Source organism: Podarcis tiliguerta, assembly GCF_965153285.1.
Source record: "Podarcis tiliguerta genome assembly, chromosome: 7".
Lineage (NCBI taxonomy): Eukaryota > Metazoa > Chordata > Lepidosauria > Squamata > Lacertidae > Podarcis > Podarcis tiliguerta.
The window spans coordinates 47845418-47867174 of record NC_139540.1 but is presented as its reverse complement, the minus strand read 5'-3'; the positions used below and the strand labels follow the sequence as shown (position 1 = coordinate 47867174).

At 40.9% G+C, this 21757-nt stretch overlaps 1 protein-coding gene across 1 annotated transcript in view; it reads left to right on the top strand.

Moving 5' to 3' along the window:
- The window catches only part of APCDD1 (APC down-regulated 1), a 39424-nt gene extending 24959 nt beyond the window's left edge, over positions 1 to 14465 (top strand). The window contains exons 4-6 of the mRNA XM_083450166.1: positions 4063 to 4384; positions 8685 to 13670; positions 13859 to 14465. Coding sequence (XP_083306292.1) covers positions 4063 to 4384; positions 8685 to 9136 — 774 coding nt within the window. The 3' untranslated portion in view covers positions 9137 to 13670; positions 13859 to 14465. The remainder of the gene's footprint in view (positions 1 to 4062; positions 4385 to 8684; positions 13671 to 13858) is intronic.
- Positions 14466 to 21757: the final 7292 nt, after the last annotated feature.

Genomic DNA, 21757 nt, shown 5'->3' with positions numbered 1-21757 from the left:
ATTCTTCTAAAAATATAAATATTATGCAGATACTGTGCATAATGATCCACATTCTCAACTACTCAGTCTTGCATTTCCCTCTTTTGTTCATTTTGCAATTAACATTTGGTATCTGGGAGGTGGAGACAACACATGGCAACTGCTTCCTGTTAAAATACCCAGAGCTCTTCTAAAGACTAAAAAAAAAAAAAAATCAAAGGTATATCAGCTGCTTGCCTGGGACTGAACAGCAAGGCTTGGGTCACAAAAGAACAAGTGTGTGTTCAAATAGAAATGGCACGACATATTATACGGTTTGTTTTTCCAAGAACGCTGTAGGATAGTAAATCATTCACTGGAATAAATGAATATGGTTATACTGAAAAGCATTATTAGTGCAAAAGGTGAAATGAGGTATGGAAATACATTACAAATCTGGCCATGTATCAAAATGTGTTTGCAACTGTGTAGAACCTGCAACGAGAAGGAAAAGACTTCCATTTTGCACAGCACAGAAGCCCCAGAATCTGCCTTGGTTGCCTTAGCAAACCTTGGAAGTAAATATTACAGCACAAGTCAGGGATGCAGAACCTGTTGTGGGGGCTGATGAAAGTTGGAGTCCAACAGCCTCTGGAGGATCACAGGCTCCTCATCAGTGGCATAAGGTCACACTTGCATCCCAAGGGCTATTACAGTGGCTAAGGTTGCTTGCCAAATTTTGGTTCTGTAAAAGAATCTGCCTGTTAAACTTTTATGCAGTGTAAGTGGCACACACAGAAATTCTGCCATTACCGTATTTTTCGCTCTATAGGACGCACTTTTCCCCCTCCAAAAATGAAGGGGAAATGTGTGTGCGTCCTATGGAGCGAATGCAGGCTTTCGCTGAAGTCTGGAGAGTGAGAGGGGTTGGTGCGCACTGACCCCTCTCGCTCTCCAGGCTTCAGGGATAGCCACCTGAAGCCTCCGGAACACAGCGGGAGGCCCTGCTGTGCTCCGGAGGCTTCGGGTTCCTTTTGCTGAAGCCGGGAGAGCAAGACTCTCCTGGCTTCAGCAGAGAGGAAGAGCGAGAGAGGGGGAGGAGGAGGAGTGCCGTCCAGGTTCCCCGTGCAGCCGTCTCAGCCCCGTGCCTTGCCCCGGGCGGCAGCGTCCCGTTGCCTCTTTCCTCCGCGGCAGCTCTGGCAGCGGCGGCAGTGGGGGCTACGGGGAGAAAGGAAGAGCGAGAGAGGGAGGAGGAGCGCCGTCCAGGTTCCCCACGCAGCCGTCTCAGCCCCATGCCTTGCCCCGGGCGGCAGTGTCCCGGTGCCTCTTTCCTCTGCGGTGGCTGTGGCAGCGGCGGTAGCGGGCTCGGGGGGGGGGGGAGAAAGAGCGAGAGGGGGGAGGAGCGCCGTCCAGGTTCCCCGCGCAGCTGTCTCGGCCCCGTGCCTTGCCCCAGGCGGCAGCGTCCCGGTGCCTCTTTCCTCCGTGGCAGCCGTAGCAGCGGCGGCGGGGTGGAGCGAGATGCACAGGCAGGACAGGCGGCAGCGGTGGCCCGGGGAGTGCAGCGCGTCAGCCACCTCCCCTTTCTGGCCATTCATTGCTTCCTCCACGCTGCAGTTGAAAAGGTCGCTTCAAAAAAAAAAACCGCCTGCCGCCGGGAGCCCAGTATGAAGTTGTTCGAGCTGACATTCTCCGCACGCCCCCGTCCGGGCTGGGTGAGGCTGGCAAGTGGCGCGTCTCCCCCCCCCCCCCTTTCTGGAGCGCACGGCCAATTTGGGAGGGAAGGGACGCTCTTCCGGGGTGGGGGATCCGCTCCTGGTTGCACCGCTGTTGCATTGGGGGAGGATGCAAACCTGAACGAGGAAGCAGATCCTGTGTGGGGCTGCACCGAGGAAAGGCGCACTGCGTCAAAGGTTCCTACTGAACTCAATGGCTCTCGCGCTTAGTTCGCGGGGCCAGAGGGCAAGCCTCTCTGGTTACTCAGAAGCAAGTCTCAGCGATGCTGAGGGAATCTCACTCCCAAGATAAGTGTGCCGGCTGTTGCAGCCTCAGGCGCAGCAATCCAACTGTAGCTGCACTTGATGGCACGCTTAGCTCACGTGGGAACGAAACCAAAATCAGGGACGGCGAAGCTGTGACGTTCCGGGTGTTGCTGGGCTACAAATCCCATCACCGCTGGCTGATGGGAGCTGGAGCCCAACAATATATGGAGGGCTACATCCCCCCCACAACCTATATGTGGAAAAGAACTACGAAAAAAGGGGGGGAGAGAGATACTAGGCTATCGGAGATCGCAAAGCTCTTGCAAACTATTTTTAGCTGAGCTGAGAACTGGTGGTATCAGGAAATCCTTAAACGTGCTCATAAACCATGCAAGCAGCTTTAAATTTCACTTCTGCTTTTTCTTGAACTAAAGAGAAGCAGGACAAACTAAAAGGGAACTCTGCACTGGTGGGACATTTAAATGTCTTGCTTTAGCCCTTTTGCAAAGAGGAATTTAAAATGCAGCATAGGTTTTTCTGGTGTTTTCTTTTTTTACCACCCTGGCATCTTTCATGTTTAATAAAAGTGTTCTTGGTGAAATATGGAAGAAGAAGAAAGCAGAGATGGAGAGCTGCGCAGTGCCTCTTCAGCCAAGTGGGAGGAGAAATGGAAGGGGCTCCGTTTCTCCTGCCGCTTCGCTGAAGGAGCGCTGAGCAGAGAGGGGGAGAATTTGTTCTCCCCCTCTAAAACAAGGTGCGTCCTGTGGTCAGGAGCGTCCTATAGTGCAAAAAATACGGTATTTTCCCGCATGCTATAGAACCAGTAAGAGAACATGCCTCTAGGAGCTTCTAGACTGGGGACTTTTTAGCACTATTCATTGTTCTCCTGTTGTAGAGGCACAGTTGCAACTGTCTTACCGCACTGGTGGGTATAACACATTTTGTGTGCAAACATCCTGCTATGTTCTAGTAGGTATAACATAGATGAGTAACAATACATAGCCCCTGGTGATTTCTTAATCCATTTTAAAAGTAACAACGTTTTATTTAAGTGCTGTTGTGCAAATACTTTAATTTGGAAAGTGGGAAATGATTTTAGCAAAGCATAAAAATTGATTTCTAAACATAAGCAAGCAGCTAAAATGCCACTGACCAGAAGGGTAATAGTGAAGTTGTGCCAAAGTAGAAGAGATGTAGTAATAGGTTCCCACCACCTGAAACATCAGTTCACATGTCAAATCCATCACGCTTCAAAAAGAGTACTGTTTGAGAAGTTTCAAAATGGGGTTGATAACAAATAATCACTGTCCCATTGAAATAAGTATGGCTTCCTCCTGTTTCAGTATGCTAGGATATTGGCTGAACAGAACTGAGATAAATACCAGTGGATTGATATGTTGATATGGTAAAGAGGTGTGCTGCTTTTTTACACTCATTCTATCTCTTTCTTGAACACACACACACACCCCTCTACAGAACCAGGATTTAGGCAGAAGCATGAATGCAAAATAGAAGCATCAGAATTTTAGAATTTTACAAATGTTAGCATGCATAAAAGCAGAAGCTAAAAAAAAAAAAATGTGTTAATTTATGAAATGGCATGAAAGAGCCCAAGATAACCAAATGGGGAACTTTAAATTCCATGGCCATGATCAGTCAAGGAACGGTGGTAACCCTTGCTGTTGAGACATAAGGAAAAAAGTGTTTCACTTTCACCTACTCTGAAGTACTATCTGTAGGCTAGAATGCACCGAATTACTTACTTACTTACTTACTTACTTACTTACTTACTTACTTACTTACAAATTGCTTCCCATAAAACATCCCAAAGTGATGTAAATATGCTCAAGTGTTTGAATATGCCCAGTGCAATTAAGTGGGGGGGGGGGGAGCTTCCCCTTCCATTTCATATTACAAAATGATTATTTTTATTTATTTGTACCTTGCCCTTTCCCCTGCTTTTGAAAGTTTTCAGTTTGAAAAATATGCGTCTGACGGCACACCCATCTCTTAGGCACTCTAAATGAGTACTGAACCTTTAAGGAAATTTGATTTGCTAGCAACTGACTATGTGTCTTACAAAGTTTCTATCAGTTTTACAAGGTTTCTGTTGGTTTTGTTTCAGAACCATGACCATTCATGTATAGCATGCAGGATCATCTATCGGTCAGATGAACACCACCCACCAATTTTACCTCCGAAGGCTGATTTGACTATTGGATTACATGGGGAATGGGCGAGCCAGCGCTGCGAAGTGCGTCCTGAAGTGCTCTTTCTCACCAGGCACTTCATCTTCCATGACAACAACAATACCTGGGAAGGTCATTACTATCATTATTCTGACCCAATCTGCAAGCACCCCACTTTCACCATCTATGCCAAGGGTCGTTACAGCCGGGGAGTACATTCATCCAGAGTGATGGGCGGAACAGAATTCGTGTTTAAAGGTAAGATCATTAGTTTTGAACCAAAGCTCTTTCCAAAGTACAGCATAATTTTTATAGCACGCAGCAAAGCACATATGTGGAGGGATTAATATCATACCAAATTGCCCCACATGTTCTTGGATATCCATCTCACAGTAGACCAGCTCAGTTTCTTGTAGCCATGCAATGCTTTATTTAAGCTTCCTGCTGCCTTCAAGTAGGACTATATTCCCGTAGTTCTCATGATTCCTGCCTTGTGCTGCTGCACTAAGTTGAATGGCCCAGACTGGCCAGGGAAGGGGAATCAGTAAGCATTATCGGGTATTTTGACAGATAGGAGCCGGGCTCTCAGATTTCTGTAATAGACCACCTCTTTCTGTGACACTTGTATGATGCTTTTGGGTGGTCTTTGGAAGAGGGGTTGGGCAGTTTCTAAAGCCTTTAAAAGCTGTTACACATCTTTGTTCTGGGTCCTCACCTCCTTGCAGGGGTGGGAGCTCTGTTGCAACTGAAAATAAAGATCTACCTTCCTTCTAAAGAAAGAAAGAAACTTGCTGCAAAGCAGCAAGGCCAAAGAGTGTCAAATAAAGGGCATGTACTTAAAGCTTGGAAGTAGTGTAAGACAGACTTGAACTAATTACCAAAAAATCAAGTTAAGATACATGTTATGAAACAATGGAATTAAATTCTAAAGTGTTGTAATCACAGCCAACTGTGTTAAATAAATATAAAACGTGTATCAGTCACCTTAAAGAGAGCAAGCAGTTCTCCTTGGCTTTTATATAGAACCCCAGGGATAGCCGAGCTACAAACAGTTCTTAAAATGAAAAAGACACATGGCAACTATAAAATGAAATGTGGTTGTGCCTAAAGAGTAAAGCTGCAAGTTCTTTTTCCGAAATGGTGAAAGAACACACCAAACTCCTGCAGAGCTGAGGAACAAAAAGCCTTCACTCCTAACACCCATGACAAACTTGGAGACCTTGCCCATCACTTTTATAAAGGCATTCCTGGGTTTGTGATCAATTGGTGGGCATTCCAGTCTTAAGCATAGACCATAAAAGCTAACCTATGAAGTCAAAGGATGAAGTCAAACATAACAAATCTAAACAGGGCTGCTTCTGTGTTGAAATGACATGCAAGGGGGCCTGGATTTTTGTTAGGATTTGTTGAATTGTTCATATAAATTTATTAAAATATGCCACCCAAACTTGAAACTGGACCAACTTAAGTTTGTTTGGAATTCCCTTTCTTGAGGCCCTTTCAGTTCAGCTGGAACTCAAAACAAAATTGTTTAAATTACTTTTAAATTAAATCTAGTCAGTCTTTTCAGGATTAGGAGAACTTGGCTGATATAAATCAAGGTTGTTTTTTTAAAGCTCTGAAGTTTATAGATTATCCATTCCTCAAGATGTTGCACACATGAAGCTTTAAAAGTGTGGATAATATATGATGGTAATGGAGCTGACATTTTCTGAGGTTTTTGGTTTCCATTTGGAACTGGTTACCTCATTAGCTTTCTGAGCAAGTATATGTTAAAAGACATAGCCTTATATCCTGGCTACAGAACAATTTTTAAATGAAATTTGAGTGCAGTTTTATAGCGTCCTCTCTCATGAAAAGCAACTTGGTTTTATTTGTAGGCTTGCCTGGGGCAGCAGGGTTGTGAAATAGAAACTGTTTAATCTCTTGCCTTTCCTATCTAGACATCAGTCTTTTTTTTCTTTTCTTTTTTGGTGGAACTTGCCTTCCCCCCTCCTAGAAGACTTAATTGTGTGAACCAATGTTAGTTCATTTGCTTAGCATGCCCACTACACAGAAGCTAAAAATGTTTGTGAAGATTGAACAAGTATCTGACCCAATTTATTGTCCCCAGCTCATTATATAAATACATTTGAGTTTTACACTTTGAAAAATAGGCGTATTAAAATGTTTGATGACATTTAGAGGCTTAAAAAGAAATCAAGAGCATCAAACTGGAAAAAATATTTATAATTAATTTCAAATAAATTTGCACCTTATTTTTAAAAAGTGTATTAATTTTTGTGCTTACTTTAATGAAGCTTTATTGAGCAACTGGATAGCTGGGGGTATATGTGTATGGAAACAAATTTCTATGAATGTATGTTTAAAGCTTGGATTGAGAGCAAAGTACTGGATCAGCACCCTGTGGCTGTTTTCCCTGTAAAATAACTATCAGAATTAAGCGTGCTATTTTTTTTTTAAAAAAAAAGAATGTTAAATGTAGTTTTATGTTATATTTAGATCAGAACCACTCTAGTAATCACATGATCTAATCTAATGAGTAAAGGTATAAAGTAATTGTCATTGTTCCTAAATCAAAGATTGCAGCATGTCCTCACCTATGATGCTATTTTATCTAGCACGTGCATAAGGAAGTTAGGGCAATAATAGACAACCCTCCAATCCAGAGGCTGCTTACGGGTACAGTAACTCCATTTTAGCTCAGAACTCTCTTGCTTATAAACATGTGAATGCATAAGCTGTGATTCAAGTTCTCCATTGAAATTAATATCAAAGAGATGTAAACACTGCTAACAAAATTAAATGCTTGCATTGGTCATGCTCATTAAAACAAGAAAAAATGAGGATATGTTCATGCCTTGCTGAAATATTTGTTCATGGCCAAGGTTCAGTGAATTAATCAAGATTGGCAGTTTGCCGTCTTCCTTGTTGTAGCTTTTCCACGCACATACGTGTTACACAGCAGTTGCATGATTTCATATTTTAAGGAAATTTAAACCTTTTCTTAACGTTGTACAATAGATGTAAAGCAGTCATGTTATAGTCCAGTGACAATGAGAAGTGAAGCGTGCCAAGGAGATACATATTCAATACAGACCAGCAATGGTTACTGTAGAAGAGGAGGTGATGCAACCTGTTATGTATATCATAAGGTAGAGTAGCATAGTAAATCTAGGTCATGCCCAAGGACTAATTCCTTTGAACACTGTCAAGGCTGAGCTACAAGAAATGACACTTTTTGCAAGTCTCCCAACAGCAACAGAAAGCAAACCACCACCACACTAGACAATTTTGTTACTCAGGGAGTGAGCAAAAAAGCGTTTGCTCATTGTGGGGCAGGGAGAATGGTTCTCTTGGCTGAGGTCACCTATCTCAGCAGTTCAGGAAGCCCTGTCCTCACTCTCAGATCAGCTTTGTTTTCCATGATGTCACCACATTCACTACATTATCCCTGGTTCAATAGGAAGAGAGGAGAAATGAACGGCAACATACAGGCATATAAAGTGACCATAAAGATAAAATGCAAAAACAAAATGGCTACCTTGAGAGCTTGTTTTCTGGCACTGCTCAAATTATTGAGCATTGTTACCACGCTGTGAATTCAGCAGTGTCATTAAATCTATGCACAGTCGTACCTCAATAGTCAAAACGCCTTGCGAGTCTAACGTTTTGGCTCCCGAATGTCACAAACCTGGAAGTGAGTGTTCAGGTTTGCAGACGTTCTTTGGAACCCAAACATCCAAGGTGGGTTCCGCGGGTTCCAATTGGCTGCAGGAGCTTCTGCAGCCAATCAGAAGCCGCACCTTAGTTTCTGAACATTTTGGAAGTCAAACAGACTTCTGGAACGGATTCCGTTCAACTTCTGAGGTACAAACTTATCTGGTTTACATTTTGCTCACTCTTAAAATGACTTATGATTATTTTCATCTAGTCAAAACAGAGAGCACTGCTACGAGAAATTCCCACAATAAGCCAACCATGCACCTTACTAGTGTTCCACTACTAAATACTAGATCTGAGAGCATATTTATTCAACTCACTAACTTGTGGACATTGTTCTAAGAGCCACTAGCTTAGATAAATTTAAAAGGGGATTGAGACACATTCAGAAGAGGATAGATCTGTTAATAGTGATCAGTTATGATAGCTAAATGGTTTACAGGAAGCTTACCTGTGAAAAAGCAGTTGGTGTGGGCAAACAACGGGAATGGCTGTCGCTTGTACTTTTCTTAAAGTATCTGGCTGGGCACTGCTGGAACAGGAGGCTGAACTAGAAGGGCCCAGGAACTAATGAGCAGGGCTCTTCTTATGACTTCACTTGCAGCTCTTACTGGTTTTGGTTTTAAACCACTTTTTTCTTTCTTTCATACACTTGAGTTACTCTTCACATTTATAAAGGCTTAGTTCAGAAGCAAATGCTGCGTCTTTCAAGGTCAATGGGTTTAGAAACTTCTACAGAAGAGAATCCAGCTCTTCCTGAAATAGAAATCTGGCTGTTGACAAAATCATATTACCTCAAGGCACAATTAACAGTCCCTTCTTTGTTTTTTTGCAGTGAATCATATGAAGGTTACACCCATGGACATGGCTACTGCCTCTCTACTGAATGTCTTCAATGGAAATGAGTGTGGGGCAGAAGGATCCTGGCAAGTTGGGGTGCAGCAAGATGTTACTCACACCAACGGCTGCATTGCTTTGGGAATTCGCCTGCCGCATACAGAGTACGAGATCTTCAAAATGGAGCAGGATGCCAGAGGGAGATACTTGTTGTATAATGGCCAGAGACCTAGTGATGGATCCAGTCCAGACAGACCAGAAAAGAGAGCCACCTCATACCAAATGCCCTTAATTCAATGTACTTCATCCGCACCAAGAGTAGATGAAACTTTAGAAGAAAACAAACTAGGATGGTACAGCAGTGGAGCACCAGCAAAAAATCCCTGTGCTTTTCTTTTGGTTATGATGCTGGCTGTTAGTACTGTGCCAACGTTGGGCATTTACAGCTAGAATTGCATTTTCAAATGACTCCTATCAGGGCAAGTGTAGGACTTAGGCTACATGGGGAGAAGATGTCATAAAGCATCTTAACAGACAAAAAAAGGACATTTTCTTGATGCCTGAAGAACTGTTGTTCCTTTTATCCTCCTTGAATCATGAATAGCACCAGTTTGCTTCTGCTTGGAACTTCATCCAATCTGATCCATGGCCTGACATGACTGCACAACAGTAATTGCACTTTAAAACTGCAGTTCTTCACCCTTCAACCCTGCCTTCAGTTTGTTCTTTGGAAGAAAAACTTATTGGCTGAACTATCTTACACAACTTTTCATCTACCAACTGTGCTGTTGCAGTTGCTCCTACTCCCCAAATCAGTTTCATCTTTGAATTTCATTATCTAGAATTATGCTTTTATCGTATTGTGTCAATACTGATAAACTGCATTGTTCTTATGTTACAGTGTATATATGTATATATGAAAAATCCAACTAAGGATGTATCTTAAATACACTTTTATAGAGTTTACATAAAATATTACATGATCTTTAGGATCAAGAATGCTGAATGGAAAATCTCAAATTAAACCTGCACAGATAATTTAAATGATTGTATATATAGGTGGTGAATTTAAGAATAATCGGAGATTTAGAGTGACATATGGCGCCAAAGTTCTTTAATAAGTTGCCCAACTTATCACAGTTCAAAGCAATTTCAGGGGTCCACCAACCACTTTCTACCAACTTTGAAAAAGCAAAGACAAAGGGAAGAAAGCAACAAGATCTCTCAAATATAGAAACCAAGGTGAATTACACCATATCTTCATAAGAAATTCAGGATAGTGGACAGTTTGCCAAATGCAATGCACTTGCCATTCATTTTATTAGACTGGGCAATTCAATAAAGCAAGCAAGGCTTAATCTTGATATATTTATTTTTGCAAGACGTTTTTTAAAGAATTCATAATAAGTTGTGGCAAAAAATGGAGTTTAACGAGGAGCAGGATGTTAGCCAAGTCTGTTTCCTTTTATTAGTGAAGTAGACAAACTGAATATTAAATGATTCCTTTTTTCACTGGGAATGGGACAGGGGGTCATGTAAACTCCATTGCTTTAAATCAGGGACAGGGAAACCTATTGCTTTCACATTATTGGACAGAACCCCAGCCAGCTTGGTCATTGATGATGGGAGTTTAGTCCAGCTACATCTGGAAGGACAGATTCCCCACCCCTGCTTTAAATTCACAGTAGCCTCTTTGCATAATGCCACAATGACAAGGCCAGGAAACACAGAATCAAAAGATACTCTCCCTAAATACCATCTTATTTAAAACCAGCAGTTTGAAGAACAAATTATCTCTTCTCTTTTATGCATGTGTATTCACATATAATTTATTGACATGTACAAGGGGGACAAGTTTCAAATCCACTGGTGAAAAATAGCAATGGGTAAACCAAGCCACGGTGTTGGGTCCCTTAGTATAATAGGAAGTGCTCTGTGATAAAATACAAACTTACAAACTGGGACGCATGATAAGAAGGAAAGGAGCAATAAGAAGCTGCAGAGGGAAGGTGGCATAAAGAAACTTTTCTCCCTTCTGTACATAGAAGCATAAGATCAGAGTCTTCTATCAACAAAGGGACACAACTATATACAACCTGTGGTAAGGCACAACAAACAGAAAGTGAAGGATGCAACTGAGTCTACAAAATCTCGGAAAAGGGACCATTCTTACCAGCAGAATTATAGTTCTAATGTATAAACATTCACTGGAAGCTGCTGCCATGGGCTTGCTTTCTCCACTTATTTTTTATCATCTGCAGAAGTGAAAGGGGAACTCATTTATGCTGAAGTAAGCAGAGATACAATTCAGAGAGAGATCTTGTACTTTTGACAATGACAGTGAAAAGCACCATGTGCAACACCTCTGCATATATTTGGCTCTGGGCTGCAGATTCTTTGAATGTTCGGCCACAGGGTAGATTATGATTCCTGAATTGGGAATCTGCTACAAAGCTTCACCTGTCCATCAGCCCTCCCTGCCACCTAGAATAATAGAATCTCAGAATTGTAGAATTTGAAGAGACTCCAAGGGTCATCTAGTTCAGGAATATCAACTAAATCATACATGGCATATGGCTGCCCAACATCTACTTTAAAACCTCCAATATCCTCCTTAAATTGTGGTCCTCAGAACTGGGCACAATACTCCAGGTGTGGCCTGACCAAGGCAGAATAGAGCAGTACTTACTTCCCTTGATTTGCTCCTGCATAGCACTGATGAGTCATGTTAAGCTTGGGGGTCCTTTCCACATGTACTATTGACAAACCAGATGTCCCCCATCTTTTCCAGGATGACAAGAAACCATTAGTGAGTACTCTTTTGGTTTGGGCAGTCAACAAGCTGCAAATACACCTAACAGTTACCTCTTCCAGTCCACATTTTGCCAGCTTCTCTGCAAGAATATGAGGGACTTTGTCAAAAGCCTTACTGAAATCAAGATACACTATGTCCACAGCATTCCCCTGATCTACCATGCTTGCAACTATTTTTTTAAAAAAATGACTTCTGGCATGACTTGCTTTTGAGATACACATGCTGGGTCTTTGTAATCAAAGCATCTTTTAATTATCTGTTCTAGGGCATTTCCTGGTAAAATGTTAAGCTGACTGGTCAATAGTAACCTGGGTCTTCTCCCCCCCCCCCTTTTGAAGATGGGTACATTTGCCTGCCTGGAGAACAGGTGAAATATTTCTGCCTTCTGCAAAGACTTCATCTGTTCTCCAAGAATTCTCAAAGATTATAGACACAGGCTCTGATACCAAATGTGCAAGCTCCTTTACTACTCTTGGGTGCAGCTCATCAGGCCCTGGAGATTTGAATTCCTTACCACCTGGTTTACTATGTTGAGCTGCAGCTCCCTCCTTGCATTGTTTGTTATGCTTTCATCAGGTTAGGCACTGGCTTTCCTTTTGGGTGAAGGCAGAGGAAAATAGGTGTTGATCAGTTCCGTCTTCTGTCACCCAATAGCATTTCTCTATCTTCTCCACGCAAGAGATCTACTACTTGCTTGTTCTTCCTCTTGCTTCAAACACAACCAAAGAAACTTATTATTATTTTAAACCTCTCTTGCAAGCCTGAGTTCATTCTGAGCTTTGGCCTGCCTGACCTTCTCCCTGCAACTCTATACTCTTCCTTCCTGATTTCTCCTTCCTTCCATTTCTTATACATTCCCTTCTTACACCTCAGCTCATCTGTAAGCTCCTTATGCAGCCACACCCGTTTAGGTGCCTCCCATTTTTCTTGTTGCAAATTGTCTGCATTTGTGCCTTCAATATTTCACCTTTAAGAATCACGTACTGGGCTCCATTCTCTTCTGAGTATTTCTGACCACAGTAGTTCCTTAAGGTTTTTGAAATCAGCCATCTTAAAGTCCAGAATGCATGTCGGACTACACTCGGTTTTCTCTTGCCTCTGAGGACATGATCAGTTCCTCCCAAGGTTCCCTGTACTTTCACTTCGTTGATCAGTTCCTCCCTGTTGGTTAGTACCAGGTCCACTTGCTGCTGCTTCCACTTTCTGGGAAGTGAGGGAAGTGAAGAATTTGTTGGATGTTACATTATTGGCAGAGTTTGAGTTCCAACAGATACTGAAATAGCTGGAAGTCTCCCGTGACTATACCACGTCTTTTCAATAGTTTGGTAAAGTGCTCTAGGAAGGCACCATCCAGGTTTGAAAGCATGTTTGGGAAGTTGGAACAGAGTAGAGCTGGGAGCAAGTTTGAGATTTTAAGGTGGTTGTATATTTGCATAAAACCAAGGGTGTGTGTTTTTTAAAAAGATATTTTATTTTTGTAACATTAAAAAACTATTTTTTCTTCCCAGTTTTCTTCTCTAGTTTAAAGTGCCAGGGAAGTTTCAATACTTGTTGAAAATGTTGATTAAATAAAGAGTAAATGAAACCAAAATTCTTGGAAGTCTTCTCAGTAGTTTTTTCTGTATTCAATAGTTGTATCCACCAAGCTGAAGAATTTTAACTATAAGCTCTTCCTGTGTCCATGTGCACAAAGTTTATATTTTATATTGAGTAACTATTATCTACAGCTGCATATCAGGCCATATAAAGTTAAATATAAATCTTGTTTGATAGCAAGTAGCAATTTAATATGAGTTAAATGGTTCATACACCATTAAGCTTATATATTATAAACATATAGCTGGGGGGTAAGCATTCATTCTTTTTCTGAGAGATTTTTTTCCCAAAATCTCCAAACTGATCTTTAATTTCCCTTGGCATCAACAATCAAAGACAACAACACAATCCTGCCATGTAAGCTTTCATCCCTAACTAAATGGAGCCCAATACTTTTAAAAAGCTTCCCTTCAACATCAGTAATCACAAGTATTCCACTTGGCTTCTGAAAATCTGAAGCCACATTAGTTATGGGTCACACAGTGCAGCAAGTTGTAGGCACACAGAGAAAAAGTTTTCCTGCATTTACACCATTCAGCAACTACTGTGCAAACCCCTAAACTGTCCATAGTGGTTTAATCAAGTACAGACATACCTTGGGTAACAGACGCTTCAGGTTGCGTTTTTTTGGAAGTACCTAAATCATGCTTTGCGCAGAAGCGCCAAATCGCAACCCGCGCACGCGCAGACGCGCCACTGCAGGTTTCGAACGCTGTGGGTTGCGAACGTGCATCCCGCACGGATCACGTTCACAACCCGAGCACCCACTGTAATGAACATGCTTACCCATTACTTAATGCTTACACATTTATTTGCATTTTTAAGTTAACCCTTCTCAAGTCATCAGGGCAGATAATAGAAGCAAATTTTAGAAATGCAAATATAGTATGCATTTGCCTAAAATAGTTGGGATGTGGGAGACAAGCACAAGTCCCTGTTAAGAATCCAAAACCACTCACAAAAATTAATTCAGATTGGAGGTTGCTGAAAGGCCTGCAATAAACATGATGTATAATAAAACATTGCCACCTAGTGGTAACATCTTGTCTCAACTCTGAAGAAGACTTCAAAAGTTAAGAGCTCTTTGCCCGCAAACACAAATGGAGAATTGTTATTTTTGGGGGGTGGGGTATGAAACCCTGCTCCATGGAAAAAGTCAAGCAGGTTTTATGAGACTAAGGAACTACTATTTCAATATTAAGTCTCTCAAACATTGTTATAAGCTAGCTAGTTCTGAGATGTTCTGTTTAAAACTGATTGCACACAGAAAACTCTGCTGCTGTGGGGGATCACATTTTGAAGAAATCAAGTGAATTAGGTATTCTCATTTTCTTTTCAAAACCTCATAATAAAAGTACATCTATTGTTTACCTTTCTCATAAAAACTTTTAATTCAGGAATGCAATGCAACGCAAAGTGGGTTAAGATAAGAATGCTATGAACAATTAAATTACATCTGAAAATGTGGGATATACTTTAACGTTTCATGTAATCTACATCCTAGTCAAGCAGTATTAACTTTTTAAACTAGCCATTCTGGTACAGTGTAAAAGAGAATTAAAGTAACTTCTATCAACTCTTTCAAGCTGGCATACATATATACAAACTACAGCAATTAGGAAAATTTCCAGATTTCGGAAAGAATAGCTAATCAACAGCACTTTCTGCTTTCCAACTTTCAATTAAGGGAACCCAAAACAGTTCTTGGCAGTGTAGATGACTAACACAGACATTCTGACGTCTTCTCATCTGCACTGAAACTACTTTCAAAGCCAACACTTTCAGTGATTTAAACCAAAACAGAACACACAATAAAAAGTTAAAGTAATTCAATTGCCTAGCATTAAAATGTAATTCAGCTCTTCAGTGTATCAACAAGTCTTGAAAGCCAGAATACAGTTTCGTAATTGCTCCGTTGACTCCCATAAATGCTTTTCATAAGCCACTTTGCTACCAACACTTGAAAGGTTTGGAGCTTAATGTCAAGGACAGCATGTTGATGGTGCCCTGAACTTTCAGACAAATGGTCTGCAAACCAATAGAATGCTTAAATAAAGTACTTTTTTTTTTTTTTTAATATATATTTATTGAAGTTTTCAAATAAAGCATATATTAGATAAGCACAACTTATCATTGTCCATTTAACATCTCTCAATTATTACATGGGACTCCCCCACACCTCCCGCATACACTTACATCATTATTAAATTTATTTCAAACAAATTATCATTTAACTCATCTTAATTAATAATCTTAATTTGGTTTGACATATAATTCAGCCTTAAATCTAATTTAATGGTAGACAATTATCTGCACTGGCATCCAATTCAACACTCAGCCAAATTACAATATTTTTGTAAATAAATCTTAAATTCCCTCCAGTCTTCTTCCATCCTTTCTTCTCCCTGGTCTCGAATTCTGCCGGTCATCTCGGCTAATTGCATATAGTCCATCAGTTGCATCTGCCATTCTTCCACAGTGGGTAGCTCCTGAGTTTTCCAATTCTTGGCAATTAATATTCTTGCTGCTGTTGTTGCGTACATAAAGAATGTTCTGTCCTTTTTTAACACACTCTGGCCTACAATACCCAGGAGAAAGGCCTCTGGTTTCTTAGTAAAGGTGTATTTAAACACCTTTTTTAATTCATTATATATCTTCTCCCAAAAGGCCTTCACTCTAGGGCAGGTCCACCAGAGGTGAAAAAATGTTCCTTCATTTTCCTTACATTTCCAACATTTGCTATCAGACGAATGGTATATTTTAGCCAGTTTAACAGGGGTCATGTACCATCTATACATCATTTTCATCACATTTTCCTTCAACGCATTACATGCAGTGAAGTTCAGCCCAGAGGTCCACAACCTTTCCCAATCTTCAAACATAATATTATACCCAATGTCCTGCGCCCATTTTATCATTGTTGATTTTACCATTTCGTCATGTGTGTTCCATTTCAGCAGCAAGTTATACATTCTTGAAAGTACCTTAGTCTTAGGTTCTAACAGTTCAGTTTCTAACTTTGACTTTTCCACTTGGAATCCTAACTTTTTGTCATTTTTAAACACTTCTTTAATCTGAGCATATTGTAACCAGTCTCGCACTTTGTCTCTCATCTTTTCTAAACTCTGCAATTTCCAGTTGTCACCATCCTTTTCTATTATCTCCCAATATTTTGGCCAATTGGCCTCCATATTGGCTCTTTTCCGAGCCTTAGCCTCCAGGGGTGACAGCCACCTCGGAGTTTTATTCTCCAGTAAGTCTTTATATTTTGTCCAGACATTAAAAACTGATTTTCTGACAATATGGTTCTTGAAGGCCTTATTTATCTTAGCTTTATCATACCATAAATATGCATGCCATCCAAACGCGTTATTAAAACCTTCCAAATCCAAGACATCCGTATCTTCAAGAAGTAACCAATCTTTTAACCAGCAGAAAGCTGCAGCTTCATAATACAACTTTAAATCTGGCAGGGCAAAGCCCCCTCTTTCTTTCGCATCTGTTAATATTTTAAATTTGATTCTGGGCTTTTTGCCCTGCCAGACAAATTTAGAAATATCTTTCTGCCACTTCCGGAAGCACTCTGTCTTGTCTACAATCTGCAGTGTCTGAAACAAAAATAACATTTTTGGCAATACATTCATCTTGATGGCAGCTATTCGGCCCAACAAAGAAAGTTTTAGTCTTGACCAACTATCCAAGTCTCTCTTAATCTCTGACCAACATTTTTCATAATTATCTTTAAATAAACTCAGATTTTTTGCTGTTATGTTTACCCCTAGGTATTTAACTTTTTTAACCACATTTAGTTCTGTCTCTTTCTGAAGCTGTTCCAACTCAGTATCTGTCAAGTTTTTCCCCAAAACTTTAGTTTTTTGCTTGTTTAACTTAAATCCTGCCACTCGACCAAAGTTTTGAATCAGTTGTAGTACTCTTTTCAAACTAGACTCCGGCTCCTGTAATGTCAGAACTAGGTCATCTGCAAAAGCTTTAAGTTTATATTGTTTCGCTCCGACCTGAATCCCTTCCACCAACCTGTCCCCCCTAATCATATTCAGGAGCACTTCCAGAACCGAAATAAACAGTAATGGGGAAATCGGGCAGCCTTGTCGTGTACCTTTTTCAATTTTAAACTCTTCTGTAACCACATTGTTAACTATCAGTTTAGCCTTTTGTTCTGAATATATTGCCTCAATCCCGTTTTCAAACCCCCGTCCCACTCCCATTTCTTTTAAATTCCCCTTCATAAATTTCCAAGATATGTTGTCGAAGGCTTTCTCCGCGTCTATAAAAATTAAAACTGCTTTAGTGTTTATGTTTGTTTGTAAAAGTTCCAATATGTCTATGATGTTCCTTGTGTTAGTAAACATATGTCTGCCCGGGAGAAAGCCTGCCTGGTCTTTATGGATTATCTCACTTAAAACTTTCTTAAATCTTCGTGCCAAAACATCTGCAAATATTTTGTAATCCACATTTAAAAGGGAGATGGGACGGTAGTTCTTGAGTTGTGTCTTTTCAGTTTCTGACTTTGGAATCAATGTGATAAATGCTTCTTTCCACGATTCAGGCGCCTTCTTCCCCTCCATTATTTCATTACTGACCTCCAACAAAGGTTGTATCAAATAATCCTTCAATGTCTTATAGTAGTTAGAGGTCAGTCCATCTGGCCCTGGTGATTTGCCCTGTTTCAGACTCTGGATGGCCTGTTCAATCTCTTGTCGTGTTATTTTGCCATTCAAAATTGTTCTATTTTCTTCTGACAGCTTTGCTAATCCATTTCTCTCCAAAAATTGTGTAATCTCTATTTCATCTTGTGGCCCTTGAGTGTATAGCTTTTTAAAATACCTCTGGAAGCACTTTCTAATCTCTCCCGGGTTCTGAATGTTCCTTCCTTCAACCTCTAAGTTTGTTACTGTATTTAATCTTTGTCTCCTTTTCAGCTGCCAGGCTAGCAGTTTCCCACATTTATTTGCCGATTCAAAAGTTTTTTGTTTCATTGTTTTAATCTTCCATTCTATTTCCTGATTTATCAGTTTGGAATATTGTGCCTGATAAAGTTTAATTTCTCTCAGAATCGGTTGGGACTTCGGGTTAGATCTTAACTTCTTCTCCAACTCTTTGATACTTTCCAGAATTTTATCTTTCTTTTCATTTTGCAGTCTTTTCTTTAAAGAATTCTGTTGAATCAAGAACCCTCTCATCACAGCTTTACTTGCATCCCAGATAGTTCTTTTTTCCACCGTAGTGTTCAAGTTAATCTCAAAATAGTCCTTTAAAGTTTTTTGGGCCTTCTTTACAATTCTTTGGTCTCTAAACAGGCCATCATTCATCTTCCATCTAAAGGAGCCGGTTGGGATCAATGTCATATCCATTCTCAAGGCGTTATGGTCGGAGCATGTTTTAGGGCAGATTTTCACCTTCCTCACCTTAGGTGCCAGACTTCTAGTTATCCATATTTGGTCGATTCGTGTCCAAGTCAGTTGAGCTTCAGAAAAGAATGTTCCTTCTCTTCCCAAGGGGTTTCTAACTCTCCAGATGTCAACCCAGTCCATATTGTCAGTCATTTCAAAAAAGGTCTTAGGTAGTCTTCCCTCTTTAGTAATGTTCTGGTTCTGTGACTTATCCATATTTGTTGATACTACCCCGTTCATGTCCCCCATCATGATGACGTTGTTGTAATCCAGATAATCCAGCATGGTCTCGTGCAACTTCTTATAAAAATCCGATTTTCCTTCATTTGGAGCATAAATTCCTAATATCAAAATTTTTTCTCCTTGATACTGTACTTCTATTGCGAGGATTCTTCCACTTTCATCTTTAAAGAGAAATTTTGGTGAAAGGCTCTCTTTTGCATAGATCACCACACCTCTCTTTTTAACTGTGTCCGATGATATAAATTCTTGACCAAGCCTTTTATTTATTAACACCTTTCTATGGAGCCTAATCACATGTGTTTCTTGTAAGCATATAATGTCCAATTGTTCCTTTTTTAAAATATGAAAAATTTTAGACCTTTTTTCGGGACTGTTACAGCCATTTATGTTCCAGCTCAAAAGCTGCAGAGACATCCTGGATAGGTCTGGTTATTCTTTCTGGGGTGGTACCTTGTTCTCCGGTCCTTGAGGATCCGAGGGGGCGGGCTCCCCTGGAAGTTCTGGCGCTGGCAATCCAAGTCCTTTGTGGAGGTCTTCTCCGTGTGCTCCCAAAAACTTGTCTCTATCTTCCACTGTTTTGATTTTGATCTTTCTCCCTCTGTAGGTAAAGGATAATCCTTGTGGGAACTCCCACCTGAAGATAATTGCGTTGCTTCTCAACAGTCTTGCCAATTCCGTGTAGTTAGATCTAAGGTCCAGCAACTGCTTAGGAATGTCCTTGTAGATTTCAATTCTCTTGCCCAAAATGTCTAGTGACTTTTCGTAGTGCAGGCCCAAAATCTTGTCCCTTTCCTCCTTTGATCTCAGTGTTATCAAACAATCTCTGGGCTTCTCTGTCCTTCTGACTCTGCCAAGCCTGAAAGCAGATACGATTTTGAAATCTTTTTCCTCTAACTTCCAAAACTTGGCAAATTCCTTAGTTAGAAATTCAATAAAATTATCTTCTTCCACCTCTGGTATTGACCGTATCCTCAAGTTGGTCTCCCTGTTTCGCAGTTCTGTCATCGAAAAGTAAATCTGATGTTCTCCAACTTGTTTGCTGAGTGGTCTTACTTCTTTCTCAAGTTCTTCCAGTCTTTGACTAGTATCTTCAGCCAGTTTACGATTTTCACCTACAGCCTCCTTTAATTCTCCAATAGACTGGGCATTCCGTGCAACTTGTCCAGTCAACTTATTCAGGCTTTCTGTGTTCTGTTCAATTTTAGCTGTATGCAAATCAGCCTTCTTGTCCAGAGCCTCCAGTTTCTCCAAAATTTTCTCCAAGACAGAGCTACTTGTCCCTGAAGCCATATCTCCCAGGTGCAGCTCCTCTGTCTCTCCCTCCCCTGCCTGTATTAGGGAGGCCGCCTCTATGTCTGGAGGCAAAGTGGAAGGCAAGGCCGGCACAGAAGATCTGCGCTGTGAGGCTGCAGATAAAGTTAGAGTTGTTTGTTTAGTCCTTCCTCTTCTCCTTGCGCCACTCATTCCAAAGTTATCTGTAATCCAAGGTCAATCCAAGTTGTTCCCATGAGAAAGCAGAGTCCCAGATACAATAGTCAAACAGAGGCCGGGAAAGGGGAAGTAGGACAAAGTCACTGCTGTAAATCCAAAATCCTCTAGAGGGAGCTTAGTACGTCTTCAGGGAAAAGATCAAATCCAAGTTAAACTTGTAAATTTAAATCCATGTCCATCGCCTCCACAATGTATTATTTTTAGCAGAGTAAAACTTAAAGCAAAACAGTGTTTCTTACAGTGCCTTGACTGCAACAGTTTCAAAGTATCCAGTTCCAACTCAGAATGTTTCAAAACCTGAATTCAATGTATCCAAAGTTGCAAACTGGTGCTCTTCCAGGCAGCTCCAGCACCAGAGATTCTTATTTATTTTGTAATCCACTGGTTCCACAGAAGAAGAGTATCAATGCACTCCCAATATGACCAGCAAAAGTCAATAGCTCAAAGTCTTTCACTCAGAAAACTGCTTTAACAGGGTGCCAGCATTTAGTTAACGCATAACTTTTTGTCTCCACTCCTCCTGCTCTTTGCTTAAAGTTCAGTATAGCGGGAGATGGGCTTCCTGCTTATCCTCACTCCGTTTTCAGCCAAATTTCAACTTTTTTTTAAAAAAGTTTTAAAAGTTTCAGAAAGTTCTCAAAAAGTTTCAGAAAGTTGACAAAAGTTTCAGAAAGTTTTCAATGTCCAAATTTACTCACGGGTTGTAGTTTCCAAAATTCAGAAAAGTTGCAGGAAGAAAGGACAGCGCTGACCGGCAACAGCAACGCGGCTTCACTTCGCTGTTTGCGCAACGACCCACAGCGCCGCTACCCCCTCCGCGATCCGGAGCCCCTTACGGGGTCCCTTCAACGTTTTGGGGGCTGCTTCTGGCGCCCGCCGGGTCCCGAGACCACAGGCTTCTGCCACCTGTGGTTTTCCTGAATGGGTCTCCGCTTCGCCGTAGCGGACGACCCGTTTACAGCGGAGCTCCCTTCTCCTTACTCGGAGAAGGCAGCCATTACCGGTCGCGCCGCCTCCGGAAGTCCTAAATAAAGTACTTTTTTCCATTACAGAGTAAAAACAGTTTGTTATATTCAGAACTTAATTACGGTGATGGAAAGCCAAGTCAAGAAGCAGTTGATAATTTTATTGATAATTTCACTGCTGCGGGTCGGGTGATTCACACAGCCAAATTCATCATATAATCCAACTAATGAAGCTTTTTATGTATCACAAATAAAACTTATACTAAGAAAAGAACTATTGTTGATAAGGATCCCTCCAACAGGGTCTCAGTACCATGCAGAACTGCCTATATTAGTTCATTTCATTTAATCCAGTGATCCTAAGAGAGTACAGTAGAAAGAAGAGCCAATTTCAGCAGCTGTCAGATCAAATATCAAATATAAAAAGCACTTTTCAGTGGAATGTAGTGTTGGCATATTCGTGGCTCTACCACTAAGCTTCTGCATTATCTTGTACAATTTTCTAAGTCGAAGCCTTAAATTTCAATACCTTTCCTGCTGTTTTTCCTAT